At 35.5% G+C, this 16,195-nt stretch overlaps 1 protein-coding gene across 1 annotated transcript in view; it reads right to left on the bottom strand.

The window, feature by feature from the left end:
- Nucleotides 1-16,195, bottom strand: part of LOTGIDRAFT_133948 (hypothetical protein) — a gene marked incomplete at both ends in the record, with an annotated part of 54,415 nt that overhangs the window by 7,565 nt on the left and 30,655 nt on the right. The window contains 16 exons of the mRNA XM_009067853.1: nucleotides 183-407; nucleotides 569-699; nucleotides 927-982; nucleotides 1,109-1,235; nucleotides 1,350-1,593; nucleotides 1,806-1,938; nucleotides 2,088-2,239; nucleotides 2,535-2,705; nucleotides 2,930-3,052; nucleotides 3,538-3,684; nucleotides 4,697-4,843; nucleotides 5,270-5,432; nucleotides 6,855-7,038; nucleotides 7,371-7,511; nucleotides 7,742-7,854; nucleotides 8,105-8,241. Coding sequence (XP_009066101.1) covers nucleotides 183-407; nucleotides 569-699; nucleotides 927-982; nucleotides 1,109-1,235; nucleotides 1,350-1,593; nucleotides 1,806-1,938; nucleotides 2,088-2,239; nucleotides 2,535-2,705; nucleotides 2,930-3,052; nucleotides 3,538-3,684; nucleotides 4,697-4,843; nucleotides 5,270-5,432; nucleotides 6,855-7,038; nucleotides 7,371-7,511; nucleotides 7,742-7,854; nucleotides 8,105-8,241 — 2,394 coding nt within the window. The remainder of the gene's footprint in view (nucleotides 1-182; nucleotides 408-568; nucleotides 700-926; nucleotides 983-1,108; nucleotides 1,236-1,349; nucleotides 1,594-1,805; nucleotides 1,939-2,087; nucleotides 2,240-2,534; nucleotides 2,706-2,929; nucleotides 3,053-3,537; nucleotides 3,685-4,696; nucleotides 4,844-5,269; nucleotides 5,433-6,854; nucleotides 7,039-7,370; nucleotides 7,512-7,741; nucleotides 7,855-8,104; nucleotides 8,242-16,195) is intronic.

Below are 16,195 nucleotides of genomic sequence, written 5' to 3'. Positions count from 1 at the left end.
CCTCTCATATGAGGAAGTATATCAATCATAAGTGAGGAAGTATTTCATAATGAAAAGTGGTATCGGGTGTCTGGAAGACTAAGCATACCCTGCTTGGTGCCACACCCAGAAGAAGCCATTCCATTTAACAGTAATTCAATGTCTTTGAGATTTTCTGCTTCACAAGGAATTCTCTCACTTACCGTTCCAATAATCCTGTTTTTTAACATATGAGTGAATGAAGTCAAACTCTGTTTCTTATAGATGTTGATACACAGACGTTTTCTTAAAACCAGTTCCATGGATGCCGGGTGACTTAATCTTACTACCGCTTTTAAAATAACGTAGATCCTCTCATTGGCTGGCGTCACACGATTTAAATGTTGAGAGTCGTGGATGGAGGAATCCCATGATGCAACAGCACAAACCTTTGGAAAGAAAACAATGATGTGTCATTTTCAATATATCTGGCGTCAGAACTAGTTCGTAAGGATCCTATCCTATCTAACTCTGATGTGACCAAGCCATTGACATCATAACACTCTAAACAACTGAGCTACAGCCTGTCCCCAAAGCAAATAAAACTTACATTTTCTTTCTCTGGGAAAGATTTAGTAATGGGAAGATTGATCAACTGTGAACCATGTTCTTTGGGTAATATAGAGTTGACACCAGCAGCTTGCAGACCTTCCTTAGTGTTAGGTGTGGACATATCATCAGCTACAACAGATGGGAAAGGATTTTAGGAATATATGTAAATAGTCTTCAGAAGTACTAGAAATGTACAAAATTTGAATAAATCCTTCAAATAACTTTTATTTTCAGCCAGTTTTCGAGAAAAAGGCCCCTTAGATGCCAAAGAGTACTGATGGGAACTTCATCAAAGACTGCTTGAGCTAGCTGGCCTTTCAAAGGATGCCTTATAAAAAAAGCTCAATACTACATACCATTAAGATCCAGGAATAAAACAGGTGAATGTTCTTCCACATTTAGTGGTGGATCCCTGAAAGGAAAGAGTGAATACATTGGTTACTTCCCATTTAAACTAAAATACATCGAAGTAGTTGCATGAGCAGCTAATGCTGAACCTGGAGATGCTGATGAAGTAATGTAATAAACTGGTGCTTACCAATCAGCAGGAGCACCTGGAATACAGCTGCCAGGAGCTGGTACCAATACAGCATTCCGTTCTTCTGTTAGACTCACCCACTGTTCTATCAGAGCTCTTTCTCTTTCAGCATCTGCTTCAGATTTGTCTACAAATGACAAAATGTCTGATCAAAAGAAGCAAAGGTGGAAAGGAAGCTGCCATCAAACCACTATTTCAAATTGAGGTTTGTTGCTAAGGACAAGAATGACCTTGACCTTACCTGGTTTGTTAATCAACTGTTGAATTTGTTCATCCAGGTATTCTTTACGTCGTTTCAGAGCGTCTGTCCAGCGCTCTCGTAAATGGTTCAAGTCTTCTTCTTGGTAACTGTCCAGTCCTTTCTGTAGTTTGGAACGAGCCGTGATACAGCCTACACTAATGGACGTTATAGCTTCACAGATCAATGGCAGGGTTCCAGAGTTTGCCACTGGTTTAACTCTGACCAGAACTCTTCTTGAATGACCCTAAAATTGATAAAAATCATTTGCAGGTGGAATTTCAAGAACTAGAGACGTCTGACTGCAAATCAGTATGATGCAAATAGATGCACATAAAATGTCTGGAAAAGCATGACAAAATAGGGAGCAATAATTGTATATTGGTAGACTCTTCAAGAGAGAGAAGTACCATCAGGTGTTTCAAAAAGACTTCTTTACAATCCCTTTAACGTACATACCTGTCTGAGTTGAAAGATGCCAGCACAAGGGACATCAGGTCTGTGAGTTGTTTCCACAGCAACATATTCACCTTGATCATTTAATTCATGAATTTCTACCCAGAATTCAATCTTCCGCATGACCTCGTTCCATCTGTAAAGAAATAAGATAAAAGTGAACAAGATTTTCATACGCTGCCTAAGATTAGAACCCATCACTTCTAACCAAGCAAATAACATCATGAAAAGAACAAACGCTCTTTTAGACTTAGCTACAGAAGACTATAAAGGGAGATAACTCACCTATCAATAAGGGTTCTGGTTTTAACTGACGTGGAATCAATTAGGGACCCATTTATTCCAAATCCCTGACTCCGATGACCCCATACTTCTATTGATAAGGCTCCTTCAGAACAATGCTCAATAAATTCTTCTGTTATTGGAATTCGGAAATCCTGGAAAAACAAGTCTAAAATGAACATTCAGAAAGGAAGAACTTTTTTTGGAAAGATGGTTGAGGTCTATTCTATTAAAACAGAACCTGAAACATGTTGTTGTAACTCAGAGTTTCATGCTGTGTGATCTTCAGATAACTGATCTATTTCAGCCTGCGTCTCCAAGATCAAAACATATACAGACAAAGCAAGAAGATCACAAAATAAGAGCTACATCTTTACGGCTGTCATTCTTGCTATGTTTACACCCTCTAGATTGGCTTAATTAAACTGTCCTTCAGATCCCTTTGCTTACCTTTTGGTGGTTAAATATGAATGAAAGACTTTGATCGTGTTTCTCAGTCAAGTTGTCAGGATTAATTTCAGGAGCAACTACAATGGTATCAGACAATCCCCAAAACGAGTACTGGCAAAACACAAAATGGCAGAGTGCTGGTGGCAGGCCTCTTGCTTCTTTTATACACACCTAGGATAGAGAACATCCATAAAACATAAAAGTGAACAAATATTAAGTCTCTCTTGGCTGTTCTTGTTTGAAAAATATTGTGGTGCGCTTAATATATATAATATATATTCAAAGGCTTTGGAAAAATCATTCAATTTTGCAAACCTAACACATTGTGAAAGTCTGATATTCCCATAAAAGCACAGGCCAAGGTCAATAATTATAGGCTTGATTATGAAACTTACTCTCACTAACAAAGGTGCTCCCATAGGCACAGAATTTTCCTCCCCGCTTTCATGTATATCAACATATCTGTCCAATACTGCTCCACCAACTTTGGACAGCTCTATGTGCAGTTTACCAGTTATCTTAAATAGAGAGGGCAGAAATGTACCTTAGCTTTGTGAAAAACCCATAAGGCCCAGACTTTTGGTTCTTTACATGATGTGATTTGCTTGGTCAGACAAATGGCAGTTGTGGGTTCTAATCTCGATCAGCGTGTGAAAGTCCGATGACCTCGCATAAGTCATCTTAACTCATAATTCCAGTTGACCCAGCTGTAAAGTACGGATAATCCAGGAAAGATCAATACAAAATGGTTTGACCAAGGACCAGCTGGTAGAAAGGATCCTTAATTGTGAACCTAAGTTATCATCCTTGTAAAATATAGTTGTTTCTTTTTGATGCTCATCCTAGAAACAGTATGCCTTTTGTGAATGACCACTAAATGCTTTCAGTGTCCTAAAAAATCCAGAAAACCTCTTTACAATCCCTTAGTACCACTTCTAAAAATAAGACTCCAAAGAGATCATCCAAAGAACTCACCTGAAGTAATTTGACCTGCAGTACCTACCTCTCCTTGTTGACTAATAATAGGAACATGATAGTCCAGTTTGACATCATAAAATAAACAATCTAAAAATACATTAGCTACACCAATCAGATTGTGGTTCTCTTGTGATTCATAGAATGGATCTCCTTTCTGAGGTGGACCTTCATCCTGTGAAAAAGAAGCATAAGCAATACCAGCTTTTGATTTGAATATTCACAAAGACTTAAACTAGAAATTTCACTTTCTATTTCTACAGATGTCTTTTCTATATATGGTAGTGTCTTAAGAAAAGACGAGTCGTCATTCTAACTTTCAAACGTAGATAATTCTAGACACACATGGATTTGAAGGCTCAAATTTCGATGGTGAGCTGTGAACACTATTACTGATAATCTCAGCTAAAAAATTCCTGTTTCTGAGACTAAGGTAGGATTGGTCAAACGAATGGCGTATCTGTCTCTCGAATACAAATGTTGGTATGAAATGGAGAGCACAAAATGAAAAATGGATATTCAAATTAAATAAAGTGTACTGGACAATTGGACAAAAATAAATCTAAAAAAAGAATTCTTAAACTACACATAAACAATGTTTATCTATATCTACAATTTGGACTAATAATTTGACTTTAAAAGGAATTTGGAAATCAGAACTACTAACATCACATCAATTCGAAATCTTAAAGAAATTAATTAACAAAAAATCTAAAAGAATCCTAACTAAATCTAAAGACGTTCCTTGTTTTATTAGCTTTTATTTTTAATATATAATAGTATAACCACTGCAGTGAGAGTCTAAAGACAGCCCTCTTGAATGTTCATCAAATTAACCTTTTGACCTAACTCGATGACATCTGCTTTCACCAATCAAATTTCTACCCTCTCCCGAGCTAGCATTTTGTGCTGCGGTGTTTAACAGGTTAGGTCAAAAGGTTAATTCGACGAGTGTTCAAGAAGGCTGTCGTTAGACCCTAACTGAAGAGGCAATATTAAAAATAAAAGCTAAGAAAAAAAAACGGAACGAAAGTGACAAAAAATATGAGAAAGAAAAAATAAAATGAAACTAAAAAAAATCATGCCGTGCTTACAACATTGTCTAAAGGGTGAAAAGCTGTAGGTATAAGACCAGATTCGTTAAAACTGGACGACATTGACGTAAAGCTACAATCAGGGGAGCTAACCATCATTGGTAAACCACGATTCCGTCTTTCCTCATACACTTCTCTCATATCTATCACTTTATTCTCTAGCTTCTCCATGGACCAGATCTGATTCGGTCGACCTTGCCGCTTCACTAAGATGGCGGGTTCACTTATGAATGCTCCTCTCTAGAAAAAAAAAATCAGAAAAGGCATGTAGGCTACAATTGATGATGCATAAATTGGTCAATTGCACCAAATAATTTGGAAAATGGCAGAAGGCAAAAAATATTAAGTCATCAGTCAGCAAAAATGTCTCCATTGTCAACTTGTCGTTGGTGTATGTTACCTTGCCTAGCAAACAAGTTATCTTATATCTTCATGAAATGAATGGAGTCCTGCCATGCAGTGTGCAATGAGGGAAATTTTGCCAGGACAGCAGCATTAGTCCAATCTTTTTCGATTCCCAACTGTCAAGGGATCTTCAACGTGCACAGTCTGTAGCACATGGGGCCTCGGTTTATTGTCCCATCCGAACAACTAGACAATTTGTCTAAGTCGGCCCCATTGACTACTCCTACGAATGAACTATTTCAATAAATCGTATATACGTACTCGTCTATTGGGACTAAGATTGGAAGCTGGAATCTGTAAGGTCACATGAAATTCTGTTTGTTTGTTCATCTCTTGTGACAAGAAGTTGCCTTCACGAACCAGAGTATTGGCCTTCACAACCTCTTCTCTTAACTTGGATAAACTCTGTTTGAAAGATTTTTCCCTGCAATAAACAAAAAAAATGTTTTGCCACTGTCCATAATGTACATACATTTTAGGGTAAAAAACTGTGCATTATATTCACAAATATACGTTAAACGTTGTATGTAGTTTGGAGATTTAACAAATTCTGTATATGAAAAGTGGATTGCTCGTGTTTAAGTTTTGAATCGACTAATATCTTTTCTCCACTCTAATATGATATTTAAAAATTAACAAGTTAACACGTAACATGCTAAATTGAAAATTTGTTAGTGACACGTCTGGCTAAAATGTCAAAATGATACAATATTTAATAATGTATGGTTGGAGATTGAAAATGCAGACAGATTATTAAATAGTTTAGAGATTACATGCCATAAATAAAACATTAAGTCGAAAATCTTTTCAGCTTTTGAATTTCAAATTTGGAATTATTTAAATCTTCTAAGTAATGTCTGTGATAATATTTGTCAACAAATGTGGATTTATGGAATTCAGTGACATGATATGACATGTACATGTTTCTTAGTTCAATATATATCAATATCAACTCCTTAGGGATATCAATATGCACATAAATTATATATACATGAAAATTCATTGCTGTTAATTTACATAATGGAGACTGGAGTAAGATTTAAAGGATAAAAAGGGAGCATTCCTTCAAGTCCTTTGCAAAAGAGACGCGTATTTTTGAAATGATCTTAAGACCCTAGGATATCCTAGCGCTAAGGTCTAATATCTCTGTTCATAGAACCAGAATGTTGAGAAACGGTTCCATCTTTCTAAACCAGCTTTTAATCTCTAGGCATCAGACTTTCCCAAATACTTAACAGAGCAATTCCAACCATTATCTGGCATCATTACCTAATCAACTGTCATAATTATGCGCATAAATTACAGATAATAATCAAAGACTGCCAGAATAAAGGCAAAAGATTTGCATAAACCAGCCAGATACCATCTTTGGAATTTTCAACTTGACTGCACATCTTGATGCATATTTGCAGTAATTTCCACATCGTTAGTCACTAGTACTATCTTAAATAATCTTAATTAACAACTTATATTACAGACTTCATTATCGATTATTAACATGGCTTTAAGTATGGACTGAATTATTGTTTGCTTTGGAGTTGGACTGCTATGGCAAGCCAATGTTACTTACTGAGGATCTTGCAACTGGCAATTTTATGTTTAGTCTCCATTGTAATCTAACAAGCTTTCTACAGCACTCCCGTTCTAATGTTTTTGTTGTCAACCAATCAAAGCATGTCATAAAGAACCTATTTCATGATAATGATGACGAATTATGGGATAGGGAATCCAAAGAGGCTGTCATATTGCTCTACTTTGGATTTAGCTGTCCCGAAAATATGTGATGAAGGTCCTCTTCGATGGAAACTGATGGCCTACCAAGACAAAAAGATTATCCATAACTTACCTGTCAACAGCCCATTGCTGGTATTTTTTCTGTATACTGTTTTGTGTGGTGGGGTTACCAGTTGGTGTTAGTCGGGGCATCTCGAACAGCTGCATGGGAAACGATGGGTTGCCTGGTGACATCAATTTGTTACGCAACATCTGCATCTGTCGTTCGTACATTTGACGCTGTTTATCGAGAGCCTCTGGAGAGACAAAAAGAAAATGTAAATAACTGTGTGGACTCTCTGAAAGGTGTGCTTGAATAGCAGACACATCTGTAGCTTACTACTTCTTATTACAAGAATAAGAACTTAGATCTGGACCAGCTCTGGTCTTTTTTGAGCCCCTGTTGACAATCCTGTGGCCCTTATTCTGCTCCCCTTCCAATGATACATAAAAACTCAATGCTTCATAAGTCTCAAAACTGACAACCCTTTCGATACCAGTTGTCCAGATGGGACTTGTGTATCTGAAACACATGTCAGCAGCATGAGATGAGCTCTTCCTTATCGCCTATTTTCGCCCTATCTCTCACCTTGTTTCTCCTCTTCATGTTGTTTCTCTATGGCCCCGATGGCCTCCTGTATGGGATCATCCCCTAGTTCTTTCATCATCAGTTCATGCTGAGCGAAGTCATAATCTATCAACTGATTCTCTGGTTCTGAGGACTGGGGACCTAAAATGTAAAAAGTGGTTGACGCAGCTGATTTTCTACCATAATCTGCACCTTATTGGTCAGAAACGAAAAAGTTTTATGGACTCACTCTGCTAGTTCAACTTGATCCTTTTATTCTCACTATTCCCCACTAATGAAATGAAAAGAGATGCCACCTCAAATGAGCATAAGAGTCCTACGCTTTTGGACAAACTATGAGCATCAAAAACAGCAGGAATCTAAATACTTACTGTTGGTTGGTTTGGGACAATTGACTCTGAAGAAATGGTTATTTCCCCACAATATCCGATCTCCATGTTTTACTTTCGTTTTATCTTTTATCACTGAACCATTTACACATGTTCTGGAAGTATAACAATATCATTGGTTATTAAAAACCAATGCCAAGGTCATTAGTGAATAAATCAATGCCAAGGTCATTAGTTAATAAATCAATGCATGTAATTAAACTGGAGGTTAGGTTATTGTTTTAAAAAGTGATAAAGGTGGCTGAAATGGAGCTCTTATCAGCTGGTATAGCAAACCTATGCAGTATGCAATAAGGGAAATTTTTACAAGACAAGTTAAAATAAATGATGAAAAAATGTGTATACCTTGCTCCATCAAAGGGAGTCAGGAAGATTTCATTGTTATCTATATCAACAACACAGTGCTCTGGTAGAATTCCCAATCCTGATAGGTGAATATCTTGCTTGACTCTGGCATTGTGGGAACCAACTAAAGTGTGCTCCTGTAAGATATAAAATAACACCGGATTTAAATTTAAATCTATATTGTTTTGTGTTTGAGCTATTGTTTCGTGTTCAAGCCATTGTTTTGTGCTCAAGAAATCGTTTTGTGTTTAATGTATTGTTTTGTGTTTAATGTATTGTTTTGTGTTTAAGCTTTTGTTTTGTGTGCTATCTATATTCTTTCGTGTTTTAGCTATTGTTTTGTGTTTGAGCTATTGTTTTGTGTTCAAGCCATTGTTTTGTGTTCAAGCCATTGTTTTGTGTTCAAGCTATTCTTTTGTGTTCAAGCCATTGTTTTGTGTTCAAGCCATTGTTTTGTGTTCAAGCTATTCTTTTGTGTTGAAGCTATTCTTTTGTGTTTGAGCTATTGTTTTGTGTTCAAGCCATTGTTTTGTGTTGGAACTATTATTTTGTGTTCAATCCACAAGCTATTGCTTTGTGTTCTAGTTGTGTTGATTGATCTGTTTTAACTAGATTTCATTTGGATGTTTCTATTCAATCATTAAATACATAGATTCTGTCTGCCTTCTCAACAATTCCATAACTTTACTGAACGATCATGATAAAGAACTATAGAATTCTAAATTGACGACTTTACAAAATCAAATTTCTATTTTTTAAATTTCTTCTTTACAAAAGATAATCTTTACACCTCTCTCCTTGAATCTGATTCATTTTAATTCAATTTAATTTGATACCTTTTTTCAAAAAGAAAATGACACCATTTCAAAAAAACCTTCTAGCATTCATCTTGCTTTCAACTGGTTTTAAGTTTCCATTAAATCCATTTAGGCTACCAAAGCCTTAGAAGTCCTGACATTTTAGCCTTTCAATACACAGACTTAAACATTCATCTCAATTTCTCTTATTGGAGGAAATTATCGAAGCTTAGACATTTATTCTCTTTATCCAATTAGATAGTCGCGGGGAATTACAGTGATCCGTCTGTCAATATCGTCTAGCCACTCTCGATAGTCAGTCATCTTGGATAAAACCTCGTAGCATTTTGGTCCACTTGTTAACACTTTATTTGAATAATCTTAACCTTAATAACAACCTCTTCTGTATATCTCAATGCCAACGTATGTTCTCAGACTTTGTGGCTTACTTATACCGGAAAATACCTCAGTCTTGCAGCCTAACCAAGAGGGCTTCTGAAAATGGACAACACCATACAGTGTGCAAAGAGGAAAATGTTGCCAGGATAGTGTAGCAAACGTTTCAAAAGTGGGCAAAAACTCTCATATTTTCACCGCAGTCATGAGTATTTTTGTGAGGAATGTTGTCTTCTTCTTCCCTTGACGATTTTTCCATTAACGACTAAATGTTAACTTGATAATCAAGGCTTCTAAATCTGAGATGAATGATTGGACTAGACAAAGTTAAACGGAATTCGTAATTTACACTTCATCTCAGGCCTGTCAGTGTAATATTTCCGAACATCACATAATCATAGCCTCAAACACTCTTCACGGAAACCCGACTTGTCAAATTAACAACTTTTGATACAAAGTCCTGATTATACCAGACACTTTATTACTATAGGAAACAATAGAAATGCTGACTGGATAGTTCAAGAGTAATTTAAGATATTGACATTTCCCGGTAAGATAAAAGATGTGACGATATTTACATTGATCATTTCCCTCCCTTTAATCTACTCTCTAATATTAAAGGATAGAAAAGGTCTGTTAGAGATGAAAGGAGGAATAAATTGAGATCACAAACTATAAACATCATCCATTCAAATTAACGTTTGTCTTTTCGATATCTGAGACAATCATTTCTTTGGAGAAAAATGCGAAAAGCAAAAAAAAGGCTCATGTAGATGGGCATTGCCATGAAGTGTGAAATGGAGGGAAATTTTACAAGAACAGCGGCATAAGCTGAGAGATCTTTAATATGCACAGCCTGTAGCACACAGGGCCTCACCTGATTGTGACATTCTAGCGATTCGACAATTTTTCCATACACTTCGGGCAAAATAGACTTCATTAATTTGTAATCATAATCACAACCTACTCATGTCTCGTCATATGAAACAACGGACACCAGACCTTTAATTGCCATCATTATTGTTTTCCTATTAACAAGTCATTGCATGGCTGGAAACAATCATTATAAGTATGGCTCATTATTAATGGCTCAAAAAATCTGTAATGTGTATTTAAAGGAACTAACTGTGATAAATCTTTACTAACTCACATTTAAAGGAACTCTGATATAAATTCAGTTACTTGTATTTGAAGGAGCCAACTCTGATAAATCTTCATTAAATTGTACTTAAAGGAACTAACTCTGATAAATATTGCAGATTTGTTGTTGTGAACTTATGATAAAAACTTACAAATACAAAAACCAAACAAACCTTTAAATTTTCATCCATTTTCTTGACATTTTATTGCGGACTATGAAATAAACAATGCCCAAAAAATTTAGGTTCAGATGTAAACAGTTCTGACTTCTTAAGATACAAACTGAAAGAATAGCACTGTTAAAACACTTCTGTGTGTTACATCCACCAACATGACCGGGCTAACCTAATTGCCTAAAACATTTAATTTATAAAAAACGCTGACTTCAATGAAAACATCCTGTCTACTACTCTCTCTGATGGTGTTTAGGTTAAAAATGACCCAATTTTCTACCATGATATATAAACTATGTTGGTTTGTTACTCCACTATTTATCAAACTTGTTTCAAATTACTTTAAAGAGAACCAAGAAGTTACTAAAAGTCACATAAAAACCGGCTTTCCACCACAAAATAACAGGTGAGTAATGGTCTGACTAGCTTCATGGTCTTCGGTTTTGATTCTTGGTTGTTGAGGGGTACCAGACCAGGAGATGTCATATGGTCATTATTATTGTGTACCAGGATTCCAAAAGTCAGGGAAACATGGCCCTAAAAATTGAGAATTGGCATCTCACATCATAGCAATCAACAGTTGCGAGTGTATAGTTGCGAATAACTCACTTCCATCTGAGTTGTGAGTTGTGTTCGGAACTTATAACCACTTTCATTATTCACCACCATACACAACTGGTAATCGCTATGGTGTTAGGGCTTAAAACTTACCATTCATGAAGACCAGAAATCCAAATTATTTCTAGTTGTTGTGTTTCAGAAATGTCTCCAATCGTCTCTTTAAAGTAAAGTATACTAGCTGAAGGGCTTGTAATATACTTCAAGTACTGATTACAATAGGACAGTCATGGTTAGTGGTTTCATTAATTATCCCCTGGACCTCTCAAATCATTGTTACAGTACACTGATAACTATCTCATAACGACTAGTGAACATTGTGGACTCCCTGACATCAGTAGCCAATAATGTGAACTCTCTACATCTACTGATGAATATTAAATTGAATGGAGTTTTACGTCCAACTTTTCTGTAACATGTGGGCTAATGAAGACGGGCAATGCCCTGCTAGGTGCAATGAGGGAATTTTTGCCAGGACAGGGGCATTAGTCTACTCTTTTTCGATTTCCAACTGTCGAGGGATCTTTAACGTGCACAGCCTGTCCCATCTGATAATACATAGGTCAAATTAGCGTCCATGAACGCTATCTACTGTCCAAAGATAATGACATAATCAACCTATATTTCTTCCTGAAGGTCTGCTCCCAGGTGGTTTCCGTTCGTGTATCTAATACTTTCATTACAATCTTTAATACAATTTGATTGGTTGCTTTATTGATTTCCTGTTACTTGTTGATCTCGGAGGTTAATATCAAACTGGCCTGTGATTGGATGATTATATCCCAGCTCTAAACTGACCACTCTTATTAGATACAATCTTTTTTCACGTCTGATTCGAATAATGATTACAATTCATTTATCAAAATATCAAACAACATTACTGGCTATGTGGAAATTCCATTCAAAAATTCTGAAAATTACATGCTGCCTCTTCTAGGACACCCAATGATACTCTGCAATTGTGATTATCAAGTCAAAATCCCATCCTGAGATTCCACATTCTAAAAATGATCAATTGGCATATCTGTCGGACCACGATAAAAACGAGAAACAAATTAGACTAATAATATGATTGGACGAAATGATTGAAACCAAATAACCAATGAACTTGTGACCTAGGAAAGAACTCTAATATTGGTCACGATATAAATTTCTCAGATTGAGGTTCGTTATTGGATTTTAATGGTGGCATTTGTCATTACCTCATTTGTTTCGAAATAATGCTAGAAAAATTGTGTTTTGGATGATTAACCAGGCCTGTCAGACTACAGCTCTAGAATGTCTGACCAATAGTTCCTTCAACAAATTCTAGTGACTTAATCTGCATTTTTGAGAGCAAAACATTTACCTTACACAACTTTAAGATTCAAACCCTTGGCGCCAAAATCTCAAAGGTTTACAATGCAATCTCATTTTGCCAAAGAAAATGATTTCCTCCTTGCAAATAAAATATATTCTTCTTGATGAAGATTCGAACCTACACCACCAAAATCCCTAAAGTTTAGCAGCTCAATTCATTCCCTAAGGAATTAATTTCCTTTGAAAACTCCTAATCCTTATCAATTTTCCCCTCCAGGGAATTTATCGACAGACAACGTAAAGTCACGGCAAAAATCAATCAGTGACTAAGTCTTGATAATCATGACTATTAACCTTAACGTTAGCTAACCAGAGACTTGACGAATGAGACTATCATAGTGTAGATATCCTCATATTTATAACCCACTAACTTGACAACAGTGACTACTATCTTGGAGCTTAACCCTCATTCCCATTTGTCACGAGCCAATCAAAAATCTTGTTACATTTTAACACCTAGTAATCCACTAATAAACAATGTATGATAAAATCCAATCAAATTCCACCTTTCATCTCTGCACCGATTTATCAAACTTTGTTGCTGAATTAATGTTCTATTTTCGTCAAAGTTCAAACAAGAACTCGAGTGAGAGATTAAGTTCTCATTTGGGTAATATTTCTTTAAAAAAAAACATTAAAGACATAAATGGCTTTGTCATTTGAAATCATATTCCTTTCAAACAAAAAGCATTAGTTACAAAAATGTGTCAAAGGCTAAGTGTTGAATTTTGTGCAGATAGGCAATTACCGACTATCCGTAAAACTTTTATGTACACAAGAAACCAATAGTTTAGATGTTTTGTATCCAAATGTCTTGCATGTGATTTATTTCATGATAATAAGTAGACAACTACATCTAAATGTCATCAACCAAGAGATTCAATTGCTTTAGAACTTTAAATCCTCTAGTTTGGCTAGATTCTTTACAATATTGCAGTTCTATTGAATTTAAGACAGATTTTTCTGGCAGTCTAATCTAAGATTTATTGAGAGGAAAACAAATTGTAAATGATAAAACTGATTGTGTTGCTAGACTGCATTAAAATTGATTACATTACTCTTGTTATTGAAACCAAACTGTATTTGTCTTGGTCTTGATTGCAGTTTCGGAGCAGACAGCGTTCTGAGAAAAAGAAAATCAATTGCAGGAATGAAGAGTGTGGGGCAGGCAGGGTTTGCTTACTCTTCTAGACACCTGATACCACTTTTCATTATGAAATACTTACTCACTTATGATTGATATACTTCTTCATATGAGGGGTTGCGACAGGCAGGGTATGCTTACTCTTTTAGACACCTGATACCACTTTTCATAATGAAATACTTCATCGTTTATAATTGATATACTTCCTCATATGAGGGGTTGCGACAGGCAGGGTATGCTTACTCTTTTAGACACCTGATACCACTTTTCATAATGAAATACTTCATCGTTTATAATTGATATACTTCCTCATATGAGGGGTTGCGACAGGCAGGGTATGCTTACTCTTTTAGACACCTGATACCACTTTTCATAATGAAATACTTCATCGTTTATAATTGATATACTTCCTCATATGAGGGGTTGTGACAGGCAGGGTATGCTTACTCTTTTAGACACCTGATACCACTTTTCATTACGATTGATATGATTCTCAGCATAAAAGCTCAAAAAACTTCTATCGCAGATCTCAAACAAATTAAAATATTGTATGGAGCTTGTACAAATTGAAGAATGACAGCTTACAAATTTACTCAATCTAAAAAAAATTCCGTTTAACACAAAAAACAAGTTGTGAATACTGAATTAACAAAAACAGTGAATAATATATTCAAAATCAATAAAATTCTTTTGTGTCATATCCTTTTAGTTTCAAAATGGTTCTTCAACTTTTTCTGTTTCTACACATCCGTTTTTACCGATAATTTAATTAGACAATTCCTGAGCGATGGTTTTCAAATGTTAGTGATGCAGGTCTGAGGGGCTGGCATGGAAAAAGCGTCTCGTCGTTCGTATGGGACAATAAACTGAGGGCTCGTGTACTACAGGCCGTACACGTTAAAGATCCCTCAACAGTTGGAAATCGGAAAAAATACCACTAATACCACTGTTTTGACAAAATTCTCTTCATTGCACACTGCATTGCTTTTCTTCATTACTCCAATAACGTGCAGAAGAGTCAGATGTATAACTCCATTCATTTCATTTCATTTTCAAAAGAGTTAAAGTTCCTCGACACTTGTTTTTTTTCTACTCGACTTCACATAATTACTTCAGACAAGTTGTAGGAAACTTGACAAAATCATCTCCCAAACGGAAATACTTTTAAAAGACATAAAATTAGTTGCTTTTGTCATTCACCGAGAGGCTTTTAACTTTAAAAACCCACACATGTTGAGTTTGTTATAGTTTTCAATATTTGTCTGTCTCGTGATGTTTGATTTTCAAAGATTTTCTGAAAATAATGAGAACCGTGGCGCCAAACAATTACAGTAAAAGAAAAAGAAGATAATCAAGATTATTGAAGACGTTTTTCTCCAGCGCTGATGATGGAATTGAAGTACGTCAAAAACTATTTAATATTTTCTGCAGCAATGTTTGGATAAAACACAAACTAAAAAAGGTTTTCTTATTCACTAAAAGGTTCTTTAAACCACCAATTTTTTTTAAACTATCAAAGGTTCTTTTAAACTATCAAAGGTTTTTTAAACTTAAACTATCAAAGGTTTTTTACACTATCAAAGGTTCTTTTAACCACCAAAAGTTCTTTTAACCACCAAAGGTTCTTTTAAATATCAACGGTTCTTTTAACTGTCAAAGGTTCTTTTAGACAGAAATTAGCAAATTCAGTGATATGATTGGATTATATGCTACAGAATTCAGCCAATCGGAGGCTTCGACAGAAAGTCTGTATACAATCAGCCATAATGTTTACAGTCTTTCTGTCAAGAGCTCTGTTGGCTGTATTTGCTGGCGTACAATCCAATCAAATCCCTACAATTCAGTGATACAATGATAGTGGCTATTGCAGTCAAGGTATAAGAAGTAATAATTTGACATTAGATAGCACAACAAGGTCCCAGTAATGTAAGAAGCTTGTATATTGATCTCACTAATCATAAAGAATATTATTATGTCCTGTCCCCCATTAGAAATAGGTTTAGCTCGTTAATCATCGGGAAATGACGTTAAAACGCTGGTGTTTGACATGAAATTACTCCCATAAATTGATAACCGTCACCATGTTGCTGTTTTTCTGGATATTAAACCCCCTTGAGAGGAACCATTACCAGATGATATATGATTTTATATCTTGAGATCAAATAGAAGACCAGTTGTTGCTACCAATTTAACTTAAAACAAGTTATAAACATGCAATTGTAAAAGCTTTGATTGGTCATTTTATTTCTTGCATATTAATATTATCCAATCACAAGCCTACTTTCAAGCTTATCAGCGAATTTAAAGAAGATGTAGACATTTAATTTGATTGGTTATTCCTTGTATTAAAATATTAACCAATCACATGTCTACTTTTGAGCTAATCAGGGAATCAAAATAACTAAAAATCCTCTCTTCAAATTTCGAGAGTTTTGATTGGTTATTCCTTGGATTAAAATATCAA

Source organism: Lottia gigantea (assembly GCF_000327385.1).
Source record: "Lottia gigantea unplaced genomic scaffold LOTGIsca_87, whole genome shotgun sequence".
Lineage (NCBI taxonomy): Eukaryota > Metazoa > Mollusca > Gastropoda > Lottiidae > Lottia > Lottia gigantea.
This window is presented reverse-complemented; position numbering and strand designations above follow the sequence as displayed.